The sequence below is a fragment of the Cetorhinus maximus genome, chromosome 5 (genome assembly GCF_964194155.1).
Source record: "Cetorhinus maximus chromosome 5, sCetMax3.hap1.1, whole genome shotgun sequence".
Classification (NCBI taxonomy): Eukaryota; Metazoa; Chordata; class Chondrichthyes; order Lamniformes; family Cetorhinidae; genus Cetorhinus; species Cetorhinus maximus.
In genome coordinates this window covers 146097906-146125712 of record NC_135883.1, presented here as the reverse complement: position 1 = coordinate 146125712, position 27807 = coordinate 146097906, and the positions used below count along the sequence as shown (strand labels likewise).

Below are 27807 nucleotides of genomic sequence, written 5' to 3'. Positions count from 1 at the left end.
AAGGCCTTTGATAAGGTGCCGCACAAAAGATTAATACACAAGATAAGATCACACGGAGTTAGGGGTAATACATTAGCTTGGATAGAGGATTGGCTAACCAACAGAAAGCAGAGAGTCGGGATAAATGGGTCTTTTTCTGGATGGAAGCTGTAACTAGTGGGGTGCCACAGGGTTCGGTCCTTGGACCCCAACTATTTACAATCTATATTAATGACTTGGATTCAGGGATAGAAGGTACTATAGCTAAATTTGCAGATGACACCAAAATAGGTGGGAAAGTAAACTGTAATGAAGAAATAAGAAATTTACAAATGGATGTGGGCAGGTTAGGTGAATGGGCCAAAATTTGGCAGATGGAGTTTAATGTGAATAAGTAAGTGTGAGGTTATCCATTTTGGTTGGAAGAATAAAAAGGCGACTTATTATTTAAATGGAGAGAAACTTCAGAATGCTTCAGTGCAGAAGGATCTGGGTGTCCTCGTGCATGAATCACTGAAAGCTAGTATACAGGTACAACAGGTAATAAGAAAGGCAAATGGAATTTTGGCATTTATTGCTAAAGAAAGAGAGTATAAAAATAGGGAAGTGTTGTTGCAACTGTACAAGGTATTGGCGAGACAGCACCTGGAGTACTGTGCACAGTTTTGGTCCCCTTACTTGAGGAAGGATGTTGTTGCATTGGAGGCGGTTCAGAGGAGGTTCACTAGATTGATTCCAGAGATGCGGGGCTTGTCTTATGAGGAGAGATTGAGCAGTTTAGCCCTATACTCGTTAGAGTTTAGAAGGATGAGAGATCTAATTGAAGTATATAAGATGCTAAAGGGGATAGACAAAGTAGACGTGGAGCGGATGTTTCCCTTGTGGGGCATTCTAGAACGAGAGGCCATATTTTTAGGTTAAGAGGTGGTAGATTTAAATCAGAGATGAGGAGGAATTACTTTTCTCAAAGGGTCGTGAGTCTGTGGAATTCACTACCTCAGTGCAGTGGATGCCGGGGCGCTGAATAAATTTGAGGATATAGACGGATTTTTAATCCGTAACGGGTTGAAAGGTTATGAGGAGAGGGTGGGAAATTGGAGTTGAGGCCAAAATGAGATCAGCCATGATCGTATTGAATGGCGGGGCAGGCTCGAGGGGCTGAATTGCCTACTCCTGCTCCTAGTTCTTATGTTCTTGTGAACCTGCTCCCGCTGCCATTCTGATGCAGATTAAGGGCACAACCAGCGTGGCACCCTGGAACAGTTCCATTTACTATTAAAGAAAGACTTGCATTCATGTAGTACTTCACAACTACAGGATGCCCAAAGCACTTTACAGCCAATGCAGAACCTTTGAAGTGTAGTGACTGTTGGAATTTAGGAAAGACGGCAATCAATTTGTGCACAGCAAACTCTCACAATCAGCAACGTGGCTACATCAGATAATCTGTTTTAGGGTGTTGATTAAGGAATAAATATTGGCCAGGACACCCGAGATAACTCCCCTACTGTTCTAATAGTGCCAAGGGATCTTTTACATTAGCTAAAAGGACATTTGGAGACTTGGTTTATCATCTCATCCAAAAAAAAGTCACTTCTGACAGAATAATGCTCCCTCAGTGCTTCATTGGAGTGTCAGCCCTGATTTTTGTGTTCAAGTCGTGGACTGGGATTTGAACGCACAACCTGCTGGCCCAGAAGCAAAAATACTACAAACTGAGTAATTGCCGACACTTGTGGAGCTCAAGACATCACATTCACCTGGATGATGATCCAGAGCCACATACACCATTTCCTGGCTCTGGTGAATTGTCATGGGTTAGAAACTGTTAATAAATGGAGTTTCTTTTAAAATATATAGAGATGGGGAGCACTTTGTACTGAAATGATTCCCCCTGGGTTTTCCTTCTTGCTTAATCATATAATTAAGCTCAGTTTGTACGAGGCTAAATATCTGGGATTGACATGATGCATGAGATGCCTGAAGCAACATAATGTTAAAATCTGAAAATTAAGGAGAAAGCTCATTCTAGAGTTTTTTAAGCCATTAATCAATTTAGACTCCCATGTTCTATAATTACTAGAAATCCAACATGAGATGCACTGAGCTTAAGTTACTGTAATCATGATGCTGTGGCCACAGATTCTAAATATAATTACTTATTAAAAACTTGCTAGGAACATCAGCAAGAAGGAACTCTTGCAGCAACTTTACTGATATCATACTGACAAGCTGCTCAATTATACAGCTGAATCTGTTCTCTTCTTTCCAACTAGAATGCTGACTATGCAAGAAAATTAGAACATTAATACGTGGTATAGAAACTTTCATGCAACGAACGTCTCAAGGCAAATTAAAGGAACGCCTGTCAGACAAAATTTGACAACAAGCCAAAAAAAACTGGAACAGGTAACTAAAGGATTGGTTAAAGAGGTAGATATTAAGGAGAGAGATTATTACGTTACTATTAAGATTACTACACCTACAGGGCAGTAACCCAGCACACCCTGGGTGCTAAATTTAAGAACACAACCTGCACACTAGCAGAACGTCATAGGGAATCAAAGGTTATCGGGGGTAGATGGGAATGCGGAATTCAAAACAAACAGATCAGCCATGATCTTAATGAATGGCAGAGCAGGCTCAAGGGGCCAAATGGCCTACTTCTGCTCCTATTACGTACGCTCATATTCAACAATTCTCTGGACAATTGTTACAAGCTTAAATAATATTTAAAAACTACAAGTCATTATCTTTTCAATTGTGTGATCAACATACGAAGTTTTGAAATTTCATTTTCAAACACTTGCAAATCATTAAAAAAAAATTATATGTATAATGCTTTCAAAGCTGGGAACCTATATGATGTCAATGTGCCTCTGTGAATAGAAGGGTTAATAGCTTCTCATTTCTCCTTAATAGATTTAAAAAATTTATTTGTTCATAGGATATGAATGTCACTGGGTAGGCCAGCATTTATTGCCCATCCCTAATTGCCCTCGAGAAGGTGGTGGTGAGCTGCCTTCTTGAACCGCTGCAGTCCATCTGGTGTAGGAACACCCACGGTACTGTTAGGGAAGGGGTTCCAGGATTTTGAGAGTGAAGGAACAGCAATAGTAGTTCCAAGTCAGGATGGTGCTTGACTTGGAGGGGAACTTGCAGATGGTGGTGCTCCCATGCGTCTGCTGCCCTTGTCCCTCTTGGTGGTAGAGGTGACTGGTTTGGAGGGTGCTGTCGAAGCAGCATTGCTGAGTTCCTGCAGTGCATCTTGTAGATGGTAAACGTTGCTGCCACTTGTGTGTCGGTGGTAGCAGGAGTGAATATTTATTGTGATGGACAGAGTGCCAATCAAAAGGGCTGCTTTGTCCTGGATGGTGTCAAACTTCTAGGGTTGTTGGAGCTGCACTCATCCAGGCAAGTGGAGAGTATTCCATCACACTCCTGATTTGCGCCTTGTGGATGGGACAGGTTTTGGGGAGTCAGGAGGTGAGTTACTCTCCACGGAATTCTCAGCTTCTAGACTGCTCTTGTAGCCACAGTATTTATATGGCTTATCCAGTTCAGTTTCTGGTCAATGGTAACACCCAGGATGTTGATAGTGGGAAATTCAGTGATGGTAATGCCATTTCAATGTCATGGGGAGATGGTTAGATTCTCTCTTATTGGAGATGGTCATTGCCTGGCACTTGTGCAGCACGAATGTTACTTGCCACTCATTAACCCAAGCCTGAATATTGTCCAAGTCTCGTTCCATGTTGAAAAGGACTGAAGGAAGTTGGCTGTGGTTGTTGGAGGTCTTAGTCCTGGGACGTCACTGCAGGAGTTCCTCAAGGTAATGTTTTTTTCATTGATTCATGGGATGTGGGCTTTGTTGGCTGGGCCAGCATTTATTGCCCATCCCTAGTTGCCCTTGAAGGTGATGGTGAGCTGCCTTCTTGAACTGCTGCAGTCCGTGTGGTGTAGGTAAATCCACAGCGTTGATAGGGAGGGAGTTCCAGGATTTTGACCCAGCGACAGTGAAGGAACGGCGATATATTTCCAAGTCAGGATGGTGTGTGGCTTGGAGGGGAACTTCCAGGTGGTAGTGTTCCCATCTATCTGCTGTCCTTGTCCTTCTAGATGGTAGTGGTCATGGGTTTGGAAGGTGTTTTGGTGAATTTCTATAGTGCATCTTGTAGATGGTACACCCTGCTGCCACTGTCGGTGGTGGAGGGTATGAATATTTGTGGATGTGGTGCCAATCATGTGGGCTGCTTTGTCCGGGACGGTGACAAGCTTCGTGAGTGTTGTGGGAGCTGCACTCATCCAGGTAAGTGGAGAATATTCCATCACACTCCTGATTTGTGCCTTGTAGATGGTGGTCAGGCTTTGGGGAGTCAGGAGGTGGGTTACTTGTCACATGATTCAGAGCTTCTGATCCATATATGGCTAGTCCAGTTCAGTTTCTGGTCAATGGTAACCCCCAAGATGTTGATAGTGGGAGATTCAGCGATGGTAATGCCATTTCAACGTCATGGGGAGATGGTTACATTCTCTTGGAGATAGTTATTGCCTGGCACTTGTGGTGCGAATGTTACCTGCCACTTGTCAGCCCAAGCCTGGATATTGTTCATGTCTTGCTGCATTTGGACATGGACTGCTTCAGTGTCTGAGGAGTCACGAATGGTGCTGAACATTATGCAATCATTAGTGAACATCCCCACTTCTGACCTTATGATGGAAGGAAGGTCATTGATGAAGCAGCTGAAGATGGTTGGATCGAGGACACTACCCTGCGGAACCCCATAAGTCCAGTGCCATTACCACGAAAGCCCCGCTTCTCTCCCGTTAATTAGCAAAGAACTGACCAGTACAATCCCAATAATCAAAAATGAAGTGCAGATCAGAAACTGGGAAGAATCATATTCATTGTGCTGACTAGAACTTCAACCTCTGCCAAACAAGATTAAATGAACTTACAGTATTATATAGTCTTTTTTTTTTGAAAACAGACTACAGGTATTAAATTCAACTTCAGCAGCGGCTCAAGACAGATGGTAATCAATCTGTTTTACAGTCTGCTTGATTTTCTTCTACATTGAAATCAGTCGCTATTGCTTATCTGGAAGTCAAGTCTCACCCCTCTTTTTGAAAAGAATTACACAAAGCTTATTTAGCTATAAAATTGCTCTATTGCTAATGGCAGTCTTACCTGGTTAAATGCTACCAATAGCAGCAATATTACTTGTTGCTAACGATACCTGATAGTGTTGTCTAAGTGCCATGCCGAGTGGCAAAGGCAACCAAGATCTTCCAAACCTTCTGACCATAGCTTTGGTTACGCCAGTCTTTACTGTTGTCTAGCTACTTCCTTCACCTCTTGATCTTCTTCCATTAATCTTTCCTGTGGCGACTGGGTACTCTAGCCCTGCTCCATAGATAACGTGTCTGAAGGACTCCATTTGTCTTTGTATGGTATTATTTCAGAGTTCTCTTACTCTTACGGTCTTATTCAGTACTTTGTTAGTTCTTTTCTCCGCTCAGCTTACCCTTCGGATCCTTCTTTACATCACATTTCGAAGATGCTCTTTCCAAATGTTCCAAGCTTTATATTATTACGGACAGGAGAGACAGGCAACCTGCACCGATTTTCTCTCACCACCTGTCTGCAAGCAGGTGGTGCTTTGAATTTTATTGTAAGTATGCAGTGGAGTGTTTTGCCAAACCCTCAATGTGAGATCCAATTTACTAATGACCCGCAGCAAACTTGTGTTATGATTAACTCAGAAGGTTAGTTTATTTCACATTCAAAACCCAGGAGAGAGAACGGCACAAGCACAGTCCCAATGAGTTCCAGAGACCAGAGTAAAAGTCCAATGAGGAATTCTTTCACTAACAGCTCGAGTTCAGTTAACTGAAGACCGGAGTTGTAGAGTTTGGTCGACTGTTGGTGCTGATACCGCAAGACGAAGTAGGTACACAGAGATTTGGTCAATTCTTCAGGTGAGAAATCTTCCAGCAGAAACAGGCTTTGAAGAGCAGGCTGTAGTTCTGTCTGGTTCTTGGTGGTTCACCAGATGGATGTTAAAAAGCAAAGTGACTGCTAGGCCAAAGCTGTAATGTTAAAACTGTCCAAAAGGCCACAGCCTTCGGTCATGTGACTTAGTCCATTAATGGATTTAATTTTCTTTAACTCTGGCCATTAGGATTCGGAGAATGATGATCTTTACTATATGACTCAATAGGCTGATTGTTCAATGCATCTTGTATTCTATTGCACCAGGTTTCTTTGGCTTAGTTAGATCTTCAGGGATAATGTCAGGGTTGTAGATCTTGTTGGCAACTATAGTCAGTTTTTCAGTTCCTAACTCTCCTGTTGCTTGAATAATCTTTTTGGTTATTTCATCTGGTCCTGGTGCTTTCCCACTCACCTGATAGTGTAAGAGGCAAATTCTGTGCCTTTCACTATATCCAGGGCCTACATTTCCTGTGTGCTAAGCACTCTCATAGGTTGTACGAGATGCATCCCTCCATTTGACCTAATAAGGAACCACAGCACACTGCAAGCATAATTATGGAAAGTGACATTCCTATGTTGTGGGTGTCTGTTTTAGTAACACTCTTCTGACACCCTGAAAATATGATGAGAGCAAAATATGAGCCCATTGTTAACAGAGAGTGAGCTTAACCTTAGTACAAAGAATATAACTTGACGAAGGAGAGACATTGCTTGGTAGAAAGCCATTAGTCATTCAGTTGAAAGTGAGTAATGAGTGGAAGGTAGGACAAAAAACGAACAGGCTAACAAAAACATGCAATCTTAGGTGGTTTGGAGACACTGAGCAGGCCTTTCAGCTTCAAGTGGCTCAATAATTGTTTGGCCAGTGTAAACTACAAGGAAGTGACTGAAGGTTCTAGAAAACCTTACTCTGGTGCTCTATTGCAGATATCAGCATAAACATTTCATTAAATCAGGTTCCAGGTTGCACATGTCTTCAAATATGTATTATTGATTTAGCCAGCACCAGCTTAAACAGTCACTTTAATGCTACAATCACTAATGCATCATCCAGAATTGGCCCCAACTACCTAAACTTACAAATTTATGGCAGGAGCAAAAGTGCCGATCGTTGCAGTCAAAATCAAGTGAAATCTACTTCACAATAATAGAAAAACTTATTCTCTATCGCATTTTACTGGAACTAGCTTGGCAGCTGTAGATTATCATACTCTGAACCAAATCACAAGAAATAAAAATCCAGCCCCACCAATAAGAACCAAGTTTTGGTAGATGCTGAACAGTCAGATAGGATAATTTATTAAACCAAAGCACTCTACCTCTGGGTTGGAAGAACTAGCTCGGTCAGTGGCGCAGATCATCTTTCCTTATTTAGGCAGCATTTAGCCCTGCTATTGTTTTTAAAAAGGTATACATCTTTCTCTTACCTCCATTAGGACCGGGGTCAGGGGGGCCAATGCTGATGCCACCCCAGGAGTTACCAGTCCAGCCTCTTTCTCTTTTCAATTTCATTTTCCTTCTCCTGTCCCATTCCTCTCGTTCTCGAAAGGCTTCAGCCTGCAACACTTCCTGCTGCGTCTGGTCACGTTTTCCGATTGATTGAATGGTTCCACTTTTCACAACAGGAGCATTTAAACCTGGCCAGAGGAACCCCGCTCGTCCTAAAAAAAAAATCACTGCATTCAGCCAAGGCTAATAACATCTATAGATCAACAGGAAAAGAATGAACGGAAGAACTTCAAGACGTGTACTTTCACACTATATTCCCTCTGGAAATTACATTCTTTAGATGGAGTACAAATCATGCAAATTGCAAAACTGTCACTACTACACAACTCCACTTCTCTCGCACCTGCTCTTCCTTCACTTTCACAAATGACCAACTAACTAGTCTTCCATTTCCTCTGTTTTACCTTCTATTCCTCATTTCTAATTTATGTTTCTGGATGGAATTGATTGCTTAATGAAATAAGTTCAACGTAAAGAGATATTGTCTTATTTAATGCTGGCCATTCTGTGACACATTCTATGACCGCCAGATCGTAAAAGCACACAGAATTGTTAATGTTCTTCTAAATTTAGCTGTGCAACAATTATTCATCTGCATTTAATAGGAATGACTTTGCCAAGTTATTTCTTTTAGAAACATTTAAGACAAAGGCTCAATGCCACCTGCTTAAATTGTAAACTGGTGCTTCAATGCTCTGTGCCAATAGTTCCCGAATGTGGATTTGCATTCATGATTATTAACACAAGTTCCAGAGGCTTGCCACTGCACTTTGCTATTGGGGTGAAGTGGTGCAGTTACTTACCTTCACCAATCATCTGTCCTCTGTTCAAATCTTTCTTCATCTTCCTCTTAGTTCGTTTACCTCTGCCCTTTCGTGCTCCTGCACCAAATTCTGCCATTACTCCCCGCCATAATTCATCTGCTGTCACTGTTGGGGATAAAACATTTTCCCTGGTGAAAAAGCCTCAAATATCAGCACACTCAACTGCTATCAGTTCTAGGTTACAATCTTACAATCTGCCATCAGATCTTTGTTGGAAGTCCTAATGTTTTGTTTAATGTAGAAATTGACATGCAAAAATAGCAAGCGTGCAAAACAGTGCTCCAGGCACTGAAGGGCTTAGGACTTAAATAGCTTCAATTCTGCTTTGAAAGGCGAAAGGATAATGACAGGCTATATGACATGAAATGGATGAATTCATCAACCCCTTTTACTCAACAAAGCTTTAGCTGGTTTCGTCGTATTGGGCATCAAGGGAAATAAAATGAGAGGAGGCTTTACGTAGCGTCATACATTTTTTATTGCCAAAGTAAAAATATTCATCATAAAATAGTCAGCATATTTTACAAAACGGCTTTATTCTATAACAGCTCTATTCTTGTTTCTAAAAGTAACCAATTATACTCTCATAGAAGCAACCTGATAGAGGTCTATAAAATCATTAAGGAGCTGGATGGCTTGCCTATCTATAATAACACAAGTTTTTAAATCTGTCCAGGCTGTTTTGATTGGTCAGGTGTTGACCCAATTAAATTTTGCACCCCTGGATTGACAGTTGGCTAAATAAATATTGTAACATCTTACTGCAACACTATGGTACTGTGTGTACTGAGCAAAACAAACTCTTTCATCCGATTTTCCCCTCTCCCTGCCCCTTTCCTCCCCTCTCCACCCCACGGATAGGAGATATTTCATCTTCTTCCAATAAACGTAAGCCGAGAGCTCAGAAAGTGTGGAGGGACAGGGCTTGAAGCTGTGCCTGTTCAAATGCTGATGGACAACCCCTGGCCCCACCCTCTTTTTTTAATCTAAAAAAAAATAGCTTTACCTTTCTGTGAGTTTCAGTTTGTAGTTGCTGCATTGAGACATAGCTCCTCTGATGTTGAATGGCTACCAATGATTGCTAGTGGCAGGTTGGGGCTTTGGTGGAGAAAGGGAAGGGGAGCCCTGGCTGGAGGAATTTTGGCCAGGGGTGGGGGTTGCTGGTGTGGGAGGGAGGCAAAAAAATGGGAGGATAGTTGATGGCAATGGTGGTGTGGCTGGGGTGGGGGGAAAGGCAGGATGGCATTGGAACAGTGAATGGGGGAGCAATAGCATGGGGATGGGGATAAGTATGATATGAGGGATGAAAGGAATAGGATGAAAGGGGTGGCAAGGGAAGGAAGGAATGGGATTTGAAGATGTACTGGCACAATAAAGATATTAATTTCACTGCAAATTTTTTGTCAGTCTCTATTAGTTGTGATATTATTCTAGTTTAACAGATTTGGGAGGACCAAGGGTCATGAGTTTAAACTTGGTTCCTACTCTTGCAATCGGGATGTTTGACAGTTCTTTTTTATCCAGAGAGTGGTGGGTGCTGACTCTCCAAATTGCCTTCATGAGGAAGCTGCACTGATGACACAAGTGTCTTTATAGAAAGCATTTAGTCCACGTGATCTCCTGGACAATTTTTGATCGCTGGAGGGAAACCAGAGAAGAATTGTCCAGAGTAATTTTTTCCCTTATTGGCTGTGTGTTTTTACCTGTCTCAGGAAACAGCATGGCTGCAGGACGGCTGTGGGAGGGGAGCAGCATGTCTAATCAAGAGGCTTATTCCACCGTGGTGTATAGGGCAAACTTGATGGACCAGCTGGTCTTTTCCTTCTTGTCCGTTTAGTATGGTTGTACGTATAACTGAAATCATGATCTCCAAGGCACAAGTATAATGCCGCACAACATAAAATAGGGTACCTAATCCATGGCTTGTGTGCTACTGGTTGACAAACTGCTTTTGGCCCATTAGACAAGTTGCATTAACCATGAAATGATCCCTTCTACTCCCAGCCACCAAGCTTCAACAAAGCAAGGCAACACTGTCAAATTCAGAATGGTTGGGGGGTGGGGGTCAGACTCCCATTCCCAGTAGTACTCCTCTCCACCTCCAACTGGGAGCTGCAGTACTGTGGGTTCTCTAGACAGATCCAACAAGAAAGGGCCACTTGCGGAGGGTAGGAAATCAGCCTGCTCTTAAGCCGCGACAACAGGAAAATTGAATCTGGGTGGGCCGCCTCGGACACGCTGATTAGAAGCATTTCTTTTTATGAGCCCAGGAGAAGCACATCTGTTCCTTTAGCCAATAACTTCTCTCTAACTTCTGGAAGCCCAGCAACCTACTTCAAGGCTGGGTTGGATGAATGGCAGTCGCTTCAAAATGGGGCTCACTGAGATTTCCAACTTCAGACAGCGACTGCCATTCATCCAACCCAGCCTTGAAGTAGGTTGCTGGGCTTCCAGAAGTTAGAGAGAAATTATTGGCTAAAGGAACAGATGTGCTTCTCCTGGGCTCACAAAAAAAAAATCTGTTACCCTATGCCCTCAATAAGAATTAAAAACTCCTTGGCCTTATTTTTATATGAAAGAGCCGCCAGGATTAAGGATTGCTGGTTAGCTTGTTTAACATTAGAACAACTAGGCAGTGAATCTACACAAGAAATAGGCACAGGGGTAGATCACAGTCCATCGAGCATGCTCCGCCATTCAAAACAATCATGGCAGATCCTGTGTTTCAACTCCAATTTTCCACCCTGCTCCTCATATCCCTTAATTCCCTAAAGACCAAAAATCTGCCTATCCCAGAATTAAATGTATTCAACAATGGAGCACCCAAAACCCTCTATGGTAGAGAAATGCCAAAGATTAAACCGTAAACTGCACTAATTTGTACTTGAATTTCATATTCATGACCTCATAACCAATGAGGAACCCCAAGTTCAATACATAAGGAGACTTTATAGTCTGTTTCAGGTAGGTGCCCTGTATGCTAAGAATCATCTGAGCTAATATAGTATCCAGTGCACTTCTGGCACAGTTCAGAAATGGCGGGTTATCATGAAGTTAGGTCTAATGCAATTTTCTGGTGGAAAAGTGGACAGCCACAAGTTGATATCCTGCCTCTTTGTCTCACATTGTTTTATTCTCTGCTGAGAGATCAGCTGTTTTTGCTTGCAGCTTTTTGAGAAGCAAGTACTTTTCCTTAATGTAGTATTGACCCCATGCTGTCTGAAGTTAGAAAGCTCAGTGAGCCCCAATTTGAAGCTACTGCCATTCATCCAACCCAGCCTTGAAGTAGGTTGCTGGGCTTCCAGAAGTTAGAGACAAATTATTGGCTAAAGGAAGTTTTTTTCTGGATTAACTTTCCTCGTTTACTGAACAAGCTCTTCAGATCATAGAAAAATCAGGAAAAGCAGTTGCTTGGTTGAAAAAAAGATATGCTGTTGAAGCTTTTCATCTTGCATTCATCAGGACAGATTCGTAAGAATACCAAATCACAGAATCAGAATCACAGATCGAGTCTGCACTGACAGGTGAGAAACACCTGACCTACCTACCTAATCCCATTTACCAGCACTTGGCCCGTAGCCAAGGGAACAACAACTTGTACTGCATGAGGGGAGGGTGCTGATTCATTGGTAGAGGCACTGCCACAGAGAACACACTAGGGAACAGTTGGCTACCAAACTTGTTTAAATTCAAAGCAAGCAGGTCGACTCTGATTGGTCAAGGCATTGCCATGGGGAATAATGGACAACACTTGTTAAAGAATCCTTATTGTGCTAAGAATCACACTGACAGCCAAATTAAGATTATTAGTCGAGCTCACGGTGTGGCTCACTTACACGTGCTAGAAGCTATATGTATTTACATGCAAACAGAAAGAGCAAGTCCACATTTCGCGTTTGTTTCAACTAAACAAAAGCTTGAGGGACAGCCATTCCCTGGTTCATTCCCCTTGGCACTGCCTCCTCCCATGACCCTGAGCATCACAGATGCCAGTCATCAACCAATTCGATTCGGTTCATGTGATATCAAGAGACAGTTGAGAGCACTGGATTTTCTTTTTTATGCGTTCATGGGACGTGGCATCACTGGCTGGGCCAGCATTTATTGCCCATTCCTAAAATTGCCTTGAGAAGGTGGTGGTGAGCTGCTTCCTTGAACTGCTGCAGTCCATGTGGTGTAGTTCCCCTCCAAGTCACTCACCATCCTGACTTGGAAATATATCGCCGTTCCTTCACTGTCGCTAGGTCAAATTCCTGGAACTCCCTCCCTAACAGCACTGTGGGTGTACATACACCACACGGACTCAAGCAGTTCAACAAGGCGGCTCACCGCCACCTTCTCAAGGGCAATTAGGGATGGGCATTAAATACTGGCCTAGCCAGCGACACCCACACCCCATGAAAGAATAAATAAAAAAAGATAAATTAATAAAAGATAGAGGATCAGGCAGGACACAGAATAGGAGACCTGGTAGCAAGTGCAAATCAAATCCCTCCCAGGACAGCAATATAGCTTTTCCATAAAGCGAATTAACATTTTTTCAGGCCAGAATCCATTTCCTCCAGATAGCAATATCTAATCATTCATATAATCTGTCCTAAAAACTCATATCTTAAGAGTTTAGAAACATAGCTGATTTATATTTTAACACGTCAATGAATACCTTTGGCGAAAAAAATATTTCTGCAGGCTATGGGTTCACATTTCATAATTCAGGGAAAAGCACTAAGAAAGTAGAAGTAAAAAAAAATCAGTTTATACTGAAACTACAAAGGTGTCAAAATATTCTGGGATTGTCAACAAATACTTAAAAAAAATACAATTGGATTTCCATTGGAAGAAACAACTAGGAAAACCACAGTAAATCGGAGTCAGACCAAATGGCACAGTCTTGCACAGATTTCTCCTTCCCTATCAAAGGCCCAATGCACTTAATTTATGATTTGGACAGCAAACATAATGGTCAAAACTCACCGACTGTGTGGATCTCCCTAGTGAAGGAGAGTATACTGCACAATGCGTTAGCCAACCCCCATTTTAAGACTTCTACGAACAGCAACTTTTCAGGACAGAAAGGATCTGCTGAAATGCTGCTTTAACTGGAACGCATGGACCAGTCAACCGTCAGCATCGGCATGAAAAATAACCATCTTCAGCTTATTCAGGATGATGGTTAAGATGATGAAGAATAGGATCTGTTCAATTCCCTGCCCCTTTCCAACTGGCAGGCAAAGGGAAAGGGTTCAAACAATAAGAAACCCACAAACCAAGTATGAAGAAATTTGGGTCAGTTGAGATGATAGACTGGCGAATGGCATTAAAAAAAAATCAACTAATTTGTGGGTATTGCCGAAAAGGCCGGTATTTATTGTCCATGTCTAGTTGCCCATTTCTTTGTCGTGGTTTGATACCAAGTGACTTACTAGGGCAGTTAAAAGTCAACCACATGGGTGTGAGACTGGTGTCATATAAGGCCAGATCAGGAAAGGATGGTGGCTTCCTTCCCTAAAAGGACATTACTAAATCACTTGCCAAAAAGAACAAGGTAGCAGCTTCATAGTCACTTTTACTTTTCTAGCTTTCATTTAAAAAAAAAACCTGAATTCAGGTTTAATTATCATGATGAGACTTGAACTCTAATTCACTGGATTATTGATTTAGGCCTTGGGTGTTATTAGTCCAGTAACATAGTCCAGGCTTTTAGGATGGCAGGGTCGTCGGCAGAGAGTGCATCCCCACCAAAACTGTCTGCCCTGCAGCCGTTTAGTACGCCAACAAGCGTTAATTTGCTGGAGGCAGGACTTCCACCCTCACTTGGGAGGAAGTGCCACCTCAGCAGTGCCAGAAGCTGCTATAGACAGGACTGCGAGTGCAAGCAGCCTCCAGGGCCGGAGTTCCGGGACCAGGTAAGTTTTGGGGGCCTCAGAGCGAGGTGGGGAGGCGAGGCAAGGCCCAGGGGTAATCGGCAGAAGTGGGCAGAGGTGTTGGTGGAGAGGTCAGGGAGGGGGAGGTGGAGGGGGGGTGGGGTGATGTTAAGGAGACTCCTGACGGAGGCATCCCCCTCCCCCCACCACTACCCCATGAAAACTGAAGCCAGTTAATAATTGGCCACTTAAGGGCCTCAATTGGGGCAAGGGCAGGCAGGTTGGCCTAGGTCTCGCCCGTCCCAGCATAAAATTGCGGAGAGGTTGAGGCGGGAGGGAGCCCAGTGGGAAGGGCATCCGACAAATCTTACAGCCACCCCCCCACTAACAAATTTGCCAGTTGGGGAATGCAAAATTCTGCCCAAAAACACTATGGTATAGTACTGATGGCATTTAACAATGGACAAATGAAGTGGAATGAGACGAGGGAAGGAAAATAAAAAGAAAACAAATCAAAAAGTATTTAACTGGCCAGGTTGACTGAACTCGATTTTAACCTTGCACTTTCGCACATTCCCCAGATCTTTCCAGGGAACTCAAAGTTCTCTGGGTGGGGTGAGTAATGGGGGTGGGAGTGGGCATTTTTCTAGCCCAACAGAATTGTTTATATATTGAAGTGAACAGCAGTTTTTGCACCTTGTTATTTAAGACGTTCTGGGAGTGACGAATTAGCAACTGGACTTTTATCTGAAAGATCATTTCTCTTGGCTGATCCCGACATTCTGAGAGGTTACATATTAAAATACGAAAGTGTCTCCCAATGATCGTGATTTTATTCATGCTCGGTCAGGCCAGGAAATGGTCATTATTTAAGAAGTTGCTTGCAAATGTGACGAGAAGAGACAGTTAACTACCAACCACCAAAAGATATAGGAGGGGGAAATACAGGTTTGTTGTGATTGGCATTTTAGTCGGGCGTTAATTCAAACCAAGGTATTTGACAGCTTTTAGTCAACTCAATTCTTCTTGTCCCAGTGTATTTCAGTCCATTACGTGCTGAGCATCTGAAGGCTCCAGGCATGGACTCAACCTCACGTATATTTCTGGTCTTATGGATCTGTTCCAAGTTCAGTATTGTTAGAATGGTTATTACAGCATGTCTCAACATTTTGTAGACAGAGTTGTAAGTTGTAATCTAGCTTAATTTTCAGTGTAGATTTTTTGCTATTATTTATAGAATCATAGTAAGTTTACAGCACAGAAAAAGCCCACTTGTTTGCGCCCAACAAAAAAAAGAGCCACCCAGTCTAATCCCACTTTCCAGCATTTGGTCCGTAGCCCTGCAGTTTATTGCAATTCAGGTGCATATCCAGACACCTTTGAAATGAGTTGAGGGTTTCTGCCTCTATTTCCCTTTCAGGATGTGTAACTTTTAATAAACCTGGTTCATAGATTATATCTTAAGCCATACAGTCTGGTAGAGTAATTATATTTTTGTTATCCAACGATGAGAGAAGAGTGGGTGCCATTTCCAATTCATTCATTGCAATAAGGATATTTTGGTTTGATGTACAACAACTTGTAAAACATTCCAAGGCATTTCACAGAAACATGATCAAACTGATATACATAAATTCACACTTTAGCCCACTGGGCATTGAACTCATTTATGGGAGTAGCTTGTGTTGCTGAGCATGAAAAAAATATTTGGCACAGCCTGAAAATTGTGATAACCCGATTTTCGACACCCCTAGAATGACACTCCAGAGTTCTGAAGGAGATAGCTGAAGAGATAGTGAAGGCGTTAGTGGTGATCTTTCAGGAATCACTGGAGTCAGGGAGGGTCCCAGAGGACTGCAAAATCGCTAATGTAACCCCCCTGTTTAAGAAGGGAGTGAGGCAAAAGACGGGAAATTACAGGCCGATTAGCCTGAGCTCGGTCGTTGGTAAGATTTTAGAGTCCATTATTAAGGATGAGATTTCAGAATACTTGGAAGTGCATGGTAAAATAGGGCAAAGTCAACATGGTTTCATCAAGGGGAGGTCATGCCTGACAAATCTGTTAGAATTGAAAAGGTAACGAGTAGGTTAGACAAAGGAGAGCCAATGGATGTTATCTACTTGGACTTCCAGAAGGCCTTTGACAAGGTGCCGCGCAGAAGGCTGCTCAGTAAGATAAGAGCCCATGGTGTTAGAGGCAAGGTACTAGCATGGATAGAAGATTGGCTGTCTGGCAGGAGGCAGAGAGTGGGGATAAGGGGGTCCTTCTCAGGATGGCATCTGGTGACTAGTGGAGTTCCGCAGGGGTCAGTGTTGGGACCACAACTTTTCACTTTATACCTTAATGATCTAGATGAAGGAACTGAGGGCATCCTGGCTAAGTTTGCAGATGATACAAAGAGAGGTGGAGGGACAGGTAGTATTGAGGAGGCGGGGAGGCTGAAGAAGGATTTGGACAGGTTAGGAGAATGGGCAAAGAAGTGGCAGATGGAATACAACGTGGGGAAGGGTGAGGTCATGCACTTTGGTAGGAAGAATAGAGGCATGGACTATTTTCTAAATGGGGAGAGAATTCAGAAATCTGGAGTGTAAAGGGACTTGGGAGTCCTAGTCCAGGATTCTCTTAAGGTTAACTTGCAGGTTGAGTCGGTAGTTAGGAAGGCAAATGCAATGTTGGCATTTATTTCGAGAGGACTAGAATATAAAAGCAAGGATGTGCTGCTGAGGCTTTATAAGGCTCTGGTCAGACCACATTTAGAATATTGTGAGCAATTTTGGGCCCCGTATCTCAGGAAGGATGTGCTGGCCCTGGAGAGGGTCCAGAGGAGGTTCACGAGAATGATCCCAGGAATGAAAGGCTTAACATATGAGGAACGTTTGAGGACTCTGGGTCTATACTTGATGGAGTTTAGAAGGATGAGGGGGGATCTGATTGAAACTTACAGAATACTGAAAGGCCTGAATAGAGTGGACGTGGGGAAGATGTTTCCATTAGTAGGAGAGACTAGGACCCGAGGGCACAGCCTCAGAGTAAAGGGAAGACCTTTTAGAACAGAGATGAGGAAAAACTTCTTTAGCCAAAGAGTGGTGAATCTATGGAATTCATTGCCACAGAAGGCTGTGGAGGCCAGGTCATTGAGTGTATTTAAAACCAAGATAGGTAGGTTCTTGATTGGTAAGGGGATCAAAGGTTACGGGGAGAAGGCGGGAGAATGGGGTTGAGAAACTTATCAGCCATGATTGAATGGCGGAGTAGACTCGATGGGCCGATTGGCCTCATTTCTGCTCCTATGTCTTATGGTCTTATGGTCTAAAGTAAGCACTCCTCAGAATTGTGTTATTTCTACTGGAGGGGTACAAATCCAAGCTATACCTTTTGACCGACACAACAAGGCTAAGCATACGCTTTAAATATGACTTCTTTTAACTTTGAAAGTGAATATCCCCTCATTCCTATGATCTGTATATCAGTGATTGAAGAGATTGCTAAGGTCATTATGGAGCCCTGAAGACAGTGGATAACCTAACAATATATTTTCCTATCACATGTTGCTCAAAACCATAATGTCAAACAGCACACAATTCAATCATCAAAGCTTAATTATTGGAATTTTTTCATAGAAAGAATCTAGACTAGTTGAATTATTATTAAATTGTGCAAAATTAAAATTTCCTTTCAAGAGCTAAGTTTCTCAGGATAGGTCAGTGGGATGGGAAACAGAAGCCAGACAAAGCATCTGGCTAGATGGCCTCAAAATTATGGTTTTTCAAATTACGTTCTAGTAAGCATTTTTACCATAGAAATTTGAATGCCTAATCCTTTTTTTCAAGCTTTGCAATAAGGTAATTTTAGGGGGTGAATTGATGGGAAGATAACCTGATAGAATTGCTAAGCAGAGCAGCCAGTCAAGCCAACCCCTGAAACAGCCTAACTTCCTCTCCCAGGGAACCCTTGAATTTGTAAGGCTGCAAAAGCTGAGAATCTTTGCTGAAGCAAAATAGTTAGAAATGCTTAATGACAGCCAACCAACTTTTGGTTTAGGCTATGTAGGACGACCTAGCAATGTGGGAAAGCAGCGTGTGCTTTTTATTTTTCTTTCATTACTTTAATATAAGTTTTACTGAGTGAACTAAGTGACTCTGATCACACATGTTGTTCTGGATATCTCACCTCACTGTGAAATGAAACAGCTTAATGATTCAAACCAAGCTTACCCCCACCTAGTTTAACCTGCAGCGATGTTAAAGGAATATGCAGATGAAAATTTCAAATATCTGATCCAGTTCACATTTAAAAGCTAAATATCATGTCTTGGGGTTTTATTGACATGTGGATACAGGGCAGCGCAAGTCAACTTTTGTCCAAATGAATTGCCAAGACCTTTCAAGGCAGCAGATGATGCTACTTAAATCAATATCTATGGCAAACTCAAAGTTTTAACAGACCCCCATTCCACAATTTAAACAAATCCAAAACTGCTAACTTAAAATTATTCTTGGACATGATAAAAATGCTCCCTAAAGGGTTAAAAGAGAATGTGTGTCAGATACATTAAATGTTGTCTCCTCTCTTCTCAAAGACACAGAATGCAGACCTCTTCTGCTGCTGGCATACAGCACAGATGGTATAATCAGATTGAAAAGCCTCCAGTATTAACAATTTATGATTCAACAAGATAATCAAACTATTCTTCATGCTGAGTGGCAGCATGGCATAAATCTGACCAGGCCATGCTGGTCAAAATGAACTGCGGCTGCAATATTTTAACTTTTGCATGCACACCGCCTGTTCTTCATCTCAACTGAAAATGTTAATTTCAAGAGCTCTTAAGTTAACTAATGAAAGTCCATTTTACCTCTCAACACACACTCCTTCAAAAACAGCCTGCAGCTTTCAAACACTGAATATTCTAAGATAAGAAAGAGAAAATGTTGAATGCCATAGATTTTAAAATGCTTTGGGCCACTTATAGCATCAGGAGAACAACAAACTTACATTTATTGAAGAAGCTGCTGTATCTATACTGATGGAACACAAGAGGGAGTGGCATCAACGTGGACAATCCAGTCTGCTTAACCGAGGTGCGATGAAGAAAAGGGCAGACAGTCCACTTCCCAGCAGTGGTCAGACATATACTACCTAAAAGAGGCGGGGGAGGAGAAAATAAACAGGTTTCAAAAAGACAAAAATGTGACAAATGCATTAAAAATGACATGCTGGTAGTGAATATACAGATGATAAATAATGAGAAGCCATGAGACAGAATGTGTGTATCATTTGATTACAGAGCTGATTTAAGCCTATTATTTGAATCTTGAATCTCATGTTTGCTTTTATCTCAGCTTGTTTGTTTTATTCTTTCTCCTTTCTCTCTTTTTTATATATCAATATTCTCAGATTTAAGGCAGAAAAGAGTTTGCATAGGAAGCAAAGTTGGCAACAGATCTGCCTTACTCATAATAACCTCAAATGCACTCAGCGCAATAAATGTCATCAAGAAATTAGCCAATGTCGAACACTGAGGTATACACATTGTGCAGCTTCCCAAATTTATAAAAATTCAGCACTAACTGCAACAGTTTCAGCAAACAGAACTATATTGAGAAGCTGAACAAAACCACAATACTACTGTTTTACATTGCTACTCAGAATGAAGGGAAGAACCAGGAGGCTAAACACTTGGTAAAAAAAAAGATTAGTTTTATTTCAGAATGAGAAATTGGCAATGAACAAACAATCTAAGATATATTTACAAAAGTAACTTGATATTTTCCTTTTATTGCATCACAGAATTGCTACAGTGCAGAACAAGGCCATTTGGCCCATCGTGTCTGCACTGGCTTTCCGAATGAGGTACTCACCTAGTACTATCCCCCCCACCCCGTAACCCTGCACATCCTCCCTTTTCAGATAACAAGATAACAGTCTAATTCCCTATTGAATGCTTTGTTTGAAGCTGCCTCCAGCACACATTCAGGCAGTGCATTCTAGACTCTAACCACTCGCTCTGTGAAAAAGTTTTTCCTTGTATCATTTTGGCTTCTTTTACTAATCACTTTGATTCATGACTGGGAGCAGTTCCTCCCTATTTACTCTGTCCAAATCCCTCATGATTTTGAATACCACTATCAAATCTCCTGTCAGCCTTCTTTTCTCTGAGGCCATCTTCAATAATTTATGCACATGTACCCCCAAGCCCCTCTGCTCCTGCAACCCCTTTAGAATTGAACCCTTTATTTATATCGCCTTTCCTCATTCTTCCTACCAAAATGTATCATTTTACACTTCACTGCAATAAATTTCATCTGCCACTTGCCTGCCCATTCCACCAGCCTATGTTTTATTTAAGTCTATCATTATCACCCTCACAATTCACAATACTTCTAAATTTTGTGTCATCTGCAAATTCCAAAATTGCGCCCTGCACGCCCAAGTCTGGGCCATTAATATAAATCAAGAAAAGCAGTAGCCCTAATACCAACCCAACCCCTGAAGAACCCCACCATAAACCTTCAGCTAGACCAAAAAAAAAGACAACCGTTCATAAGCTATACTGTTTCCTGTCACTCAGTCAGCTTCATGTCCATGCTGTTATTGGGTGTTTTATTCCATGCTGACAAGTCTGTTATGTGGCACTTTATAAAATGTCTTCTGGAAGCGTGGAAGCATAGAATGGTTATGAAGGAGGCCATTGGTGTCTGTGCTAGCTCTCTGCAAGAGCAACTTGGTTAGCCCCAATCTCCTGCTGCCTACAAATATGGTGGAGGCAGGTTCAATCGTGACTTTCGAAAGGGAATTGGATAATTATGTAGAGAGAAAAAAAATTTCAGGGCTAGAAGTCCATGTATGTCACAGCAGCTGCCTTCCCCTCATCAACCACTCTGCTAGTTCATTTCAAATTAGTTAAATGCGTTTGCCCTTGACAAATCCATGCTGGCTTTCCTTAATTAACCCACATTTGTACAAGTAAGCGTTGACATCAAGAACAAATTAGGACAAAATTGTCCATAGCATGTCTCAACAATCGAACTAATTATCTCTTGATTATGTCATAGTGGTTCCTTTGGAATGATCATTATTATATATCAACCACAGAGTGCAATGACACTCAACGTCAGCATTGGCAGCACACCCAGCAATCAAACAGGCCAAAAGGCAAATGAAAACCATCTGTTAAAGGTTATGTTTAACGTTATGAAAATTAAGATACGTTGAAGTAGGAATCTTATGATTAGGATAATTATAAAAGGCTTGAGCTACACATGTTTCATTTCATCAGAAATGCTGTCCAAAATCAAGCATACAGTATCCTAACATGAACAGAAAGCAACGTCCATTTTTAGTGTTTATTGGAAATTACCATGGTTAGGAGATATATACTCTGCTGCATACTAAGCAAATATGTTATTTAAAAAATACTAAAAACATAATCATTTTTATGCAGCTACCTTACAACGTGATGGATGCTGTATTTCAGTAACAGCCTTTTAACAGGTGCTCGGGAAACATGTAAAATCAATACAGATAATGACTGCCTGGACTCCAGACAACAGAAAAATAAATAAAATCTCATTTAATACATCATGGTCTACACTGATTATCATCCACTCAACATGGGAAGTAGCAGCAGTCTTGACGCTGGAGGGCCAGAATGTAATTTTAACCAGGGTTAGATTAAAGCACTTACACAGTGAATAATTACATTATATTATTCCACATCCTTTTTATAGAGCCACATACTTCATTACATTTATTTTTCAGATAAAAATAGGTCACAGCGATGATGCCAAAAGATGACAGGTTTCATTTTTCCAGGAATACAGACAGATAAGGCGGCATATCTGCAAACATGGGCAACTCTTCCTCAACAGGATGCAGTAACTCTTATTATTCTGAAGACCATTCTATCTCTTATGGCATCGGTACGCCTGAAAGATAATTAATGCTGTCCAATTCAATATCAGGATATAAAGTATATGCCACGTGAATAAATTAAAAAGATATACAAGATATATGGAGAATTCTTCTGTCCTTTGTTTCTATTCACTAAGCAGAACAGTGTAGTCCTTATCTTTGATATAATGAGGGAAAAGAGAGGTGGCACATCAAGTTACACATAAACGCAACTAAGTATTTGTTTCACAGCTGTGAAAGTTTCTTGGAATATGCTCACCTGGCCTAGTTTCATTTATTGTTAAGTGTCACCACAAACATCACTGAATGGAAGTTCACAAAAAATATTGTCACTATAGCAAAAATAGAGCTGTCATTTGAAAATCAGCTGGCCATCTTAGTGGGAGACATCTCTAAACAAAATAATCTTCACACTGAAAAAAGGTTTAGCCTAGGCCGCAATGCCCATAAAAAGAATAGCTATGTGACATTAGCTACAGGGCATTTATTAATTTAAGGAAAATTAGATATATTACATTGCCCCATCTTTGGTACTTAAAATTTTTTGAAAAGGAATTCAATCAATCCAATCAATAGTATTCACTAAAATTATGATTTTATTTTTTAAGGCCCATTTTGACTTTTAAAAATCTTTTGAGCAAGTCTAAGCTCGTGGTGTGCCCAGTGGGATAAAGGCTTCACCATGAATTCACATCGAAGGATTCTTTCCGTTTTTGTTCATCAACAACAATGGGAGAGGTGGCATGTGAACTGAGAGATCAGCCAAATCCACGTTTTAAAAAAAACTTCTCAATGCTACAGCTTCCCTCCAAAAAGGAAGAGTGCTGTTGATTGTTAAAGGACCTAAACTCCGGATCCCATTAAGTCTCATGGCATCAAGTCAAACATGGGCATGGAAACCTCCTGATTACCATGTACTGCCCTCCCTCAGCTGATGAATCAGTGCTCCTCCATGTTGAACACCACTTGGAGGGAGCACTGAGGGTGGCAAGGGTGCAGAATGCACTCTGGGTGGGAAACTTCAATGTCCATCACCAAGAGTGGCTCGGTAGCACCACTACTGGCCAAGTCTTAAATGACATAGCTGCTAGACTGGGCCTGCAGCAGGTGGCGAGGGAACCAACAACATGGAAAAAACAGACTCGACCTCATCCTCACCAACCTGCCTGCCGCAGAGCATTTGTTCATAACAGTATCGACAGGAGTGACAACTGCACAGGCCTTGTGGAGACAAAGTCCCACCTTCGCATTGAGGATATCCACTACAGTGTTGTGTGGCACTATTACAATCTAAATGGGGTAGATTTTGAACAGATCTAGCAGCTCAAGACTGGGCATCCATGAGGCGCTGTGGGCCATCAGCAGAATTGTACTCAACCACAATCTGTAACCTCATGGCCCAGCATATCCCCCACTCTACCGTTACCATTAAACCAGGGGATTAACCCTAGTTCAAAAAAAAATGCAGGTGGGCATGCCAGGAGCAGCACCAGGCATACAGAAAAATTAGGTGCCAACCTGGCAAAGCTATAACAGGACTACTTGCATGCTAAACTGCATATGCAGCAAGTGACAGACAGAGCTAAGTGCCCCCACAACCAACAGATCAGATCTAAACTCTGCAGTCCTGTCGCAGTCAGTCTTGAATGGTGGTGAACAATTAGACAACTCAGTGGAGGAGGAAGCGGCTCCACAAATATCCCCATCATCAATGATGGGGGAGCCCAGCACATCAGTGCAAAAGATAAAGATGAAGCATTTGCTGCAATCTTCAGCCAGATGTTCAGAGTGCATGATCCATCTCGGCCTCCTCCGGAGGTCTCTTTCATCACAGATGCCAATCTCCAACCAACTCGATTAACTCCACGTGATATCAAGAAACGGGTGAAGGCACTGAGTAGTGCAAAGGCTATGGGCCCTGACAATATTCCGGCAATAGTACTGAAGACTTGTGCTCCAGAACCTGCCGTGCCCCTAGACAAGCTGTTCCAGCACAGCTACAACACTGGCATCTATCCAGCATCGTGGGAAATTGCCCAGGTATGTCCTGTACACAAAAAGCAGAACAAATCCTTCCCAGCCAATTAGCCCCCCTTTCAGTCTACTCTCTATCATCAGTAATGAAGGGGTCATCAACAGTGCTATCAAACAGCACTTGCTAAGCAATAACCTGCTCACCGACGCCCAATTTGGGTTCCACCAGGGCCACTCAACTGCTGGCCTCATTACAGCCTTAGTTCAAACATGGACAAAAGAGCTGAACTCCCAGAGTGACTGCCCTTGACATCAAGGCAGCATTTGACAGAGTGCGGCATCAAGGAACCCTAGCAAAACTGGAGTCAATAGGAATCGGGGAAACCTCTCCACTGGTTGGAGTCATACCCAGCACAAAAGGAACTTGGTTGTGGTTGTTGGGGGTCAGTCATCTCAGCTCCAGGACATCACTGCAGGAGTTCCTCAGGGTAGTGTCCTTGACCCAACCACCTTCAGCTGCTTCATCAATGACCTTCCTTCCATCACAAGGTCAGAAGCGGGAATGTTCGCTGATGATTGCACAATGTTCAACACCATTCACGACTCCTCAGATACTGAAGCAGTTCATGTCCAAACGCAGCAAGACCTGAACAATATCCAGGCTTGAGCTGACAAGTAACATTCACGCCATGCAAGTGCCAGGCAATGACCATCTCTGACAAAAGAATCTACTCATTGCCCCTGGACGTTCAATGGCTTTACCATCACTGAATCCCCCACTAACAACATCCTGGGGGTTACCATTGACCAGAAACTGAACTGGACTAGCCATATAAATACTGCGGCTACTAGAGCAGGTCAGAGGCTAGGAATCGTGTGACACGTAACTCACCTCCTGGCACCCCAAAACCTGTCCCTCCTGATTCCCCAAAACATGTCCACCATCTACTAGGTACAAGTCAGGAGTGTGATGGAATATTCCCCACTTGCCTGGATGAGTGCAGCTCTCAACACTCAAGAAGCTCAACACCATCGAGGACAAAGCAGCCCGCTTGACTGGCACCATATCTACAAAATTTACTCCCTGCACCACCGATACATAGTAGCAGCAGTGGGTACCATCTATAAGATGCACTGCAGGAACTCACCAAGGCTCCTTCGACAGCACCTTCCAAACTCACAGCCGCTACCATCTAGAAGGACAAGAGCAGCAGATAGATGGGAACACCACCACCTGGAAGTTCCCCTCCAAGTCACTCAGCATCCTGACTTGGAAATATATCACTGGTCCTTCACTGTCACTGGGTCAAAATCCTGGAACTCCCTCTCTAACAGCGCTGTGGGTGTACCTACACCACGGACTGCAGTGGTTCAAGAAGGCAGCTCACCACCACCTTCTCAAGGGCAACTAGAGATGGGCAATAGAACAAGAACAAAGAAAAGTACAGCACAGGAACAGGCCCTTCGGCCCTCCATGCCTGTGCCGATCATATTGCCCGTCAACTAAAACATTTTGCACTTCCAGGGTCCGTATCCCTCTATTTCCATCATATTCATGTATTTGTCAAGCTGCCTCTTAAACACCACTATCGTACCTGCTTCCACCACCTCCTCTGGCAGCGAATTCCAGACACTCACTACCCTCTGCGTAAAAAACTTGCTCTGCACATCTCCTCTATAGTTTTCTCCTCTCACCTTAAATCTATGTCCCCTAGTAATTGACTCTTCCACCCTGGGAAAAAGCTTCTGACTATCTACTCTGTCCATGCCACTCATAATTTGGTAAACTTCTATCAAGTCGCCCCTCAATCTCCATCGCTCTAGTGAGAACAATCCGAGTTTCTCCAACCTCTCCTCATAGCTAATAACCTCCAGACCAGGCAGCATTCTGGTAAACTTCCTCTGCACCCTCTCCAACGCCTCCATATCCTTCTGGTAATGTGGTGACCAGAATTGCACGCAATATTCCAAGTGTGGCCTAATCAAGGTTCTATACAGCTGCAGCATGACTTCCCAGCTTTTATACTCAATACCCCTGCCAATGAAGGCAAGCATGCCATATGCCTTCCTGACTACCTTATCCACCTGCGTTGCCACTTTCAGTGACCTGTGGACCTGTACACCCAGATCCCTCTGCCCGTCGATGCACTTAAGGGTTCTGCCATTTACTGTATGATTCCTGCCTGTATTAGACCTTCCAAAATGCATTACCTCGCATTTGTCCGGATTAAACTCCATCTGCCATTTCTCCGCCCAAGTCTCCAACCGATCTATATCCCGCTGTATCCTTTGACAATCCTCTTCACTATCTGCAACTCCTCCAACCTTGGTGTCGTCTGCAAACTTACTAATTAGCCCAGTTACATTTTCCTCCAAATCATTTATGTATACCACAAACAGCAAAGGTCCCAGCACTGATCCATGCGGAACTCCACTAGTCACAGCTCTCCATTCAGAAAAGCACCCTTCCACTGCTACCCTCTGTCTTCTATGACCAAGCCAATTCTGTATCCATCCTGCCAGCTCACCTCTGATCCCGTGCGACTTTACCTTCTGTACCAGTCTGCCATGAGGGACCTTGTCAAAGGCCTTACTGAAATCCATGTACATAACATTCACTGCCCTTCCATCGTCGATCATCTTTGTCACTTCCTCAAAAAACTCAATCAAGTTAGTGAGACACGACCTCCCCTTCACAAAACCATGCTGCCTCTCACTAATACACCCATTTGCTTCCCAATGGTAGTAAATCCTGTCACGAAGAATCTTCTCCAATAATTTCCCTACCACTGACGTAAGGCTCACCGGCCTGTAATTTCCTGGATTATCCCTGCTACCCTTCTTAAACAATGGAACAATATTGGCCATTCTCCAGTCCTCTGGAACCTCACCCGTAGCCAGTAAGGATACAAAGATTTCTGTCAAGGCCCCAGCAATCTCTTCCCTTGCCTCCCTCAGTACTCTGGGCTAGATCCCATCTGGCCCTGGGGTCCTATGCACCTTAATATTCTTCAAGACGCCTAACACCTGCTCTGTTTTGATCTCTACATGATCCAGGCTATCTACACACTCTTCCCTAGACAAATCGACCGCTAAGTCCTTCTCTTTGGTGAATACTGATGAGAAGTATTCATTTAGTATCGCTCCCATTTCTTCTGGCTCCACACACAGATTCTCACCTCTGTCCCTGAGTGGGCCTACCCTTTCCCTGGCTACCCTCTTGCTTTTTACATATGTATAAAAGGCCTTGGGATTTTCCTTAATCCTGGTTGCCAGTGACTTTTCATGAACCCTTTTAGCCCTCCTGACTCCCTGCTTAAGTTTCTTCCTACTTTCTTTGTATTCTCCACGGGCTTCATCTGTTCCCAGCCTTCTAGCCCTTACGAATGCTTCCCTTTTCTTTTTGACTAATCTCACAATATCCTTCGTTATCCAAGTTCCTGAAACTTGCCATGCTTATCCTTCATCCTAGCAGGAACATGCCGGCCCTGAATTCTTATCAACTGATGTTTGAAAGCCTCCCACATGTCAGTTGTTGATTTGCCCTCAAACATCCGCCTCCAGTCTAGATTCCTCAGTTCCTGCCTGATATTGTTATAATTAGCCTTCCCCCAATTAAGCACCTTAACCCGAGGACTCCTGTTATCCTTATGCACCAGTACCTTGAAACTTACTGAATTATGGTCACTTTTCCCGAAATACTCTCCTACTGAAACTTTGACCACCTGGTCGGGTTCATTCCCT

The 27807-nt window shown here is 42.7% G+C and overlaps 1 protein-coding gene across 2 annotated transcripts in view; it reads right to left on the bottom strand.

The window, feature by feature from the left end:
- mrps5 (mitochondrial ribosomal protein S5) overlaps positions 1-27807 on the bottom strand; it is a 155764-nt gene that overhangs the window by 113304 nt on the left and 14653 nt on the right. For both annotated transcript variants that reach the window (XM_078542631.1, XM_078542633.1), the window contains exons 2-4: positions 19171-19314; positions 8290-8415; positions 7405-7638 (exon numbers count right to left, since the gene is read on the bottom strand). In XM_078542631.1, the coding sequence (XP_078398757.1) occupies positions 7405-7638; positions 8290-8415; positions 19171-19314 (504 nt within the window). The remainder of the gene's footprint in view (positions 1-7404; positions 7639-8289; positions 8416-19170; positions 19315-27807) is intronic.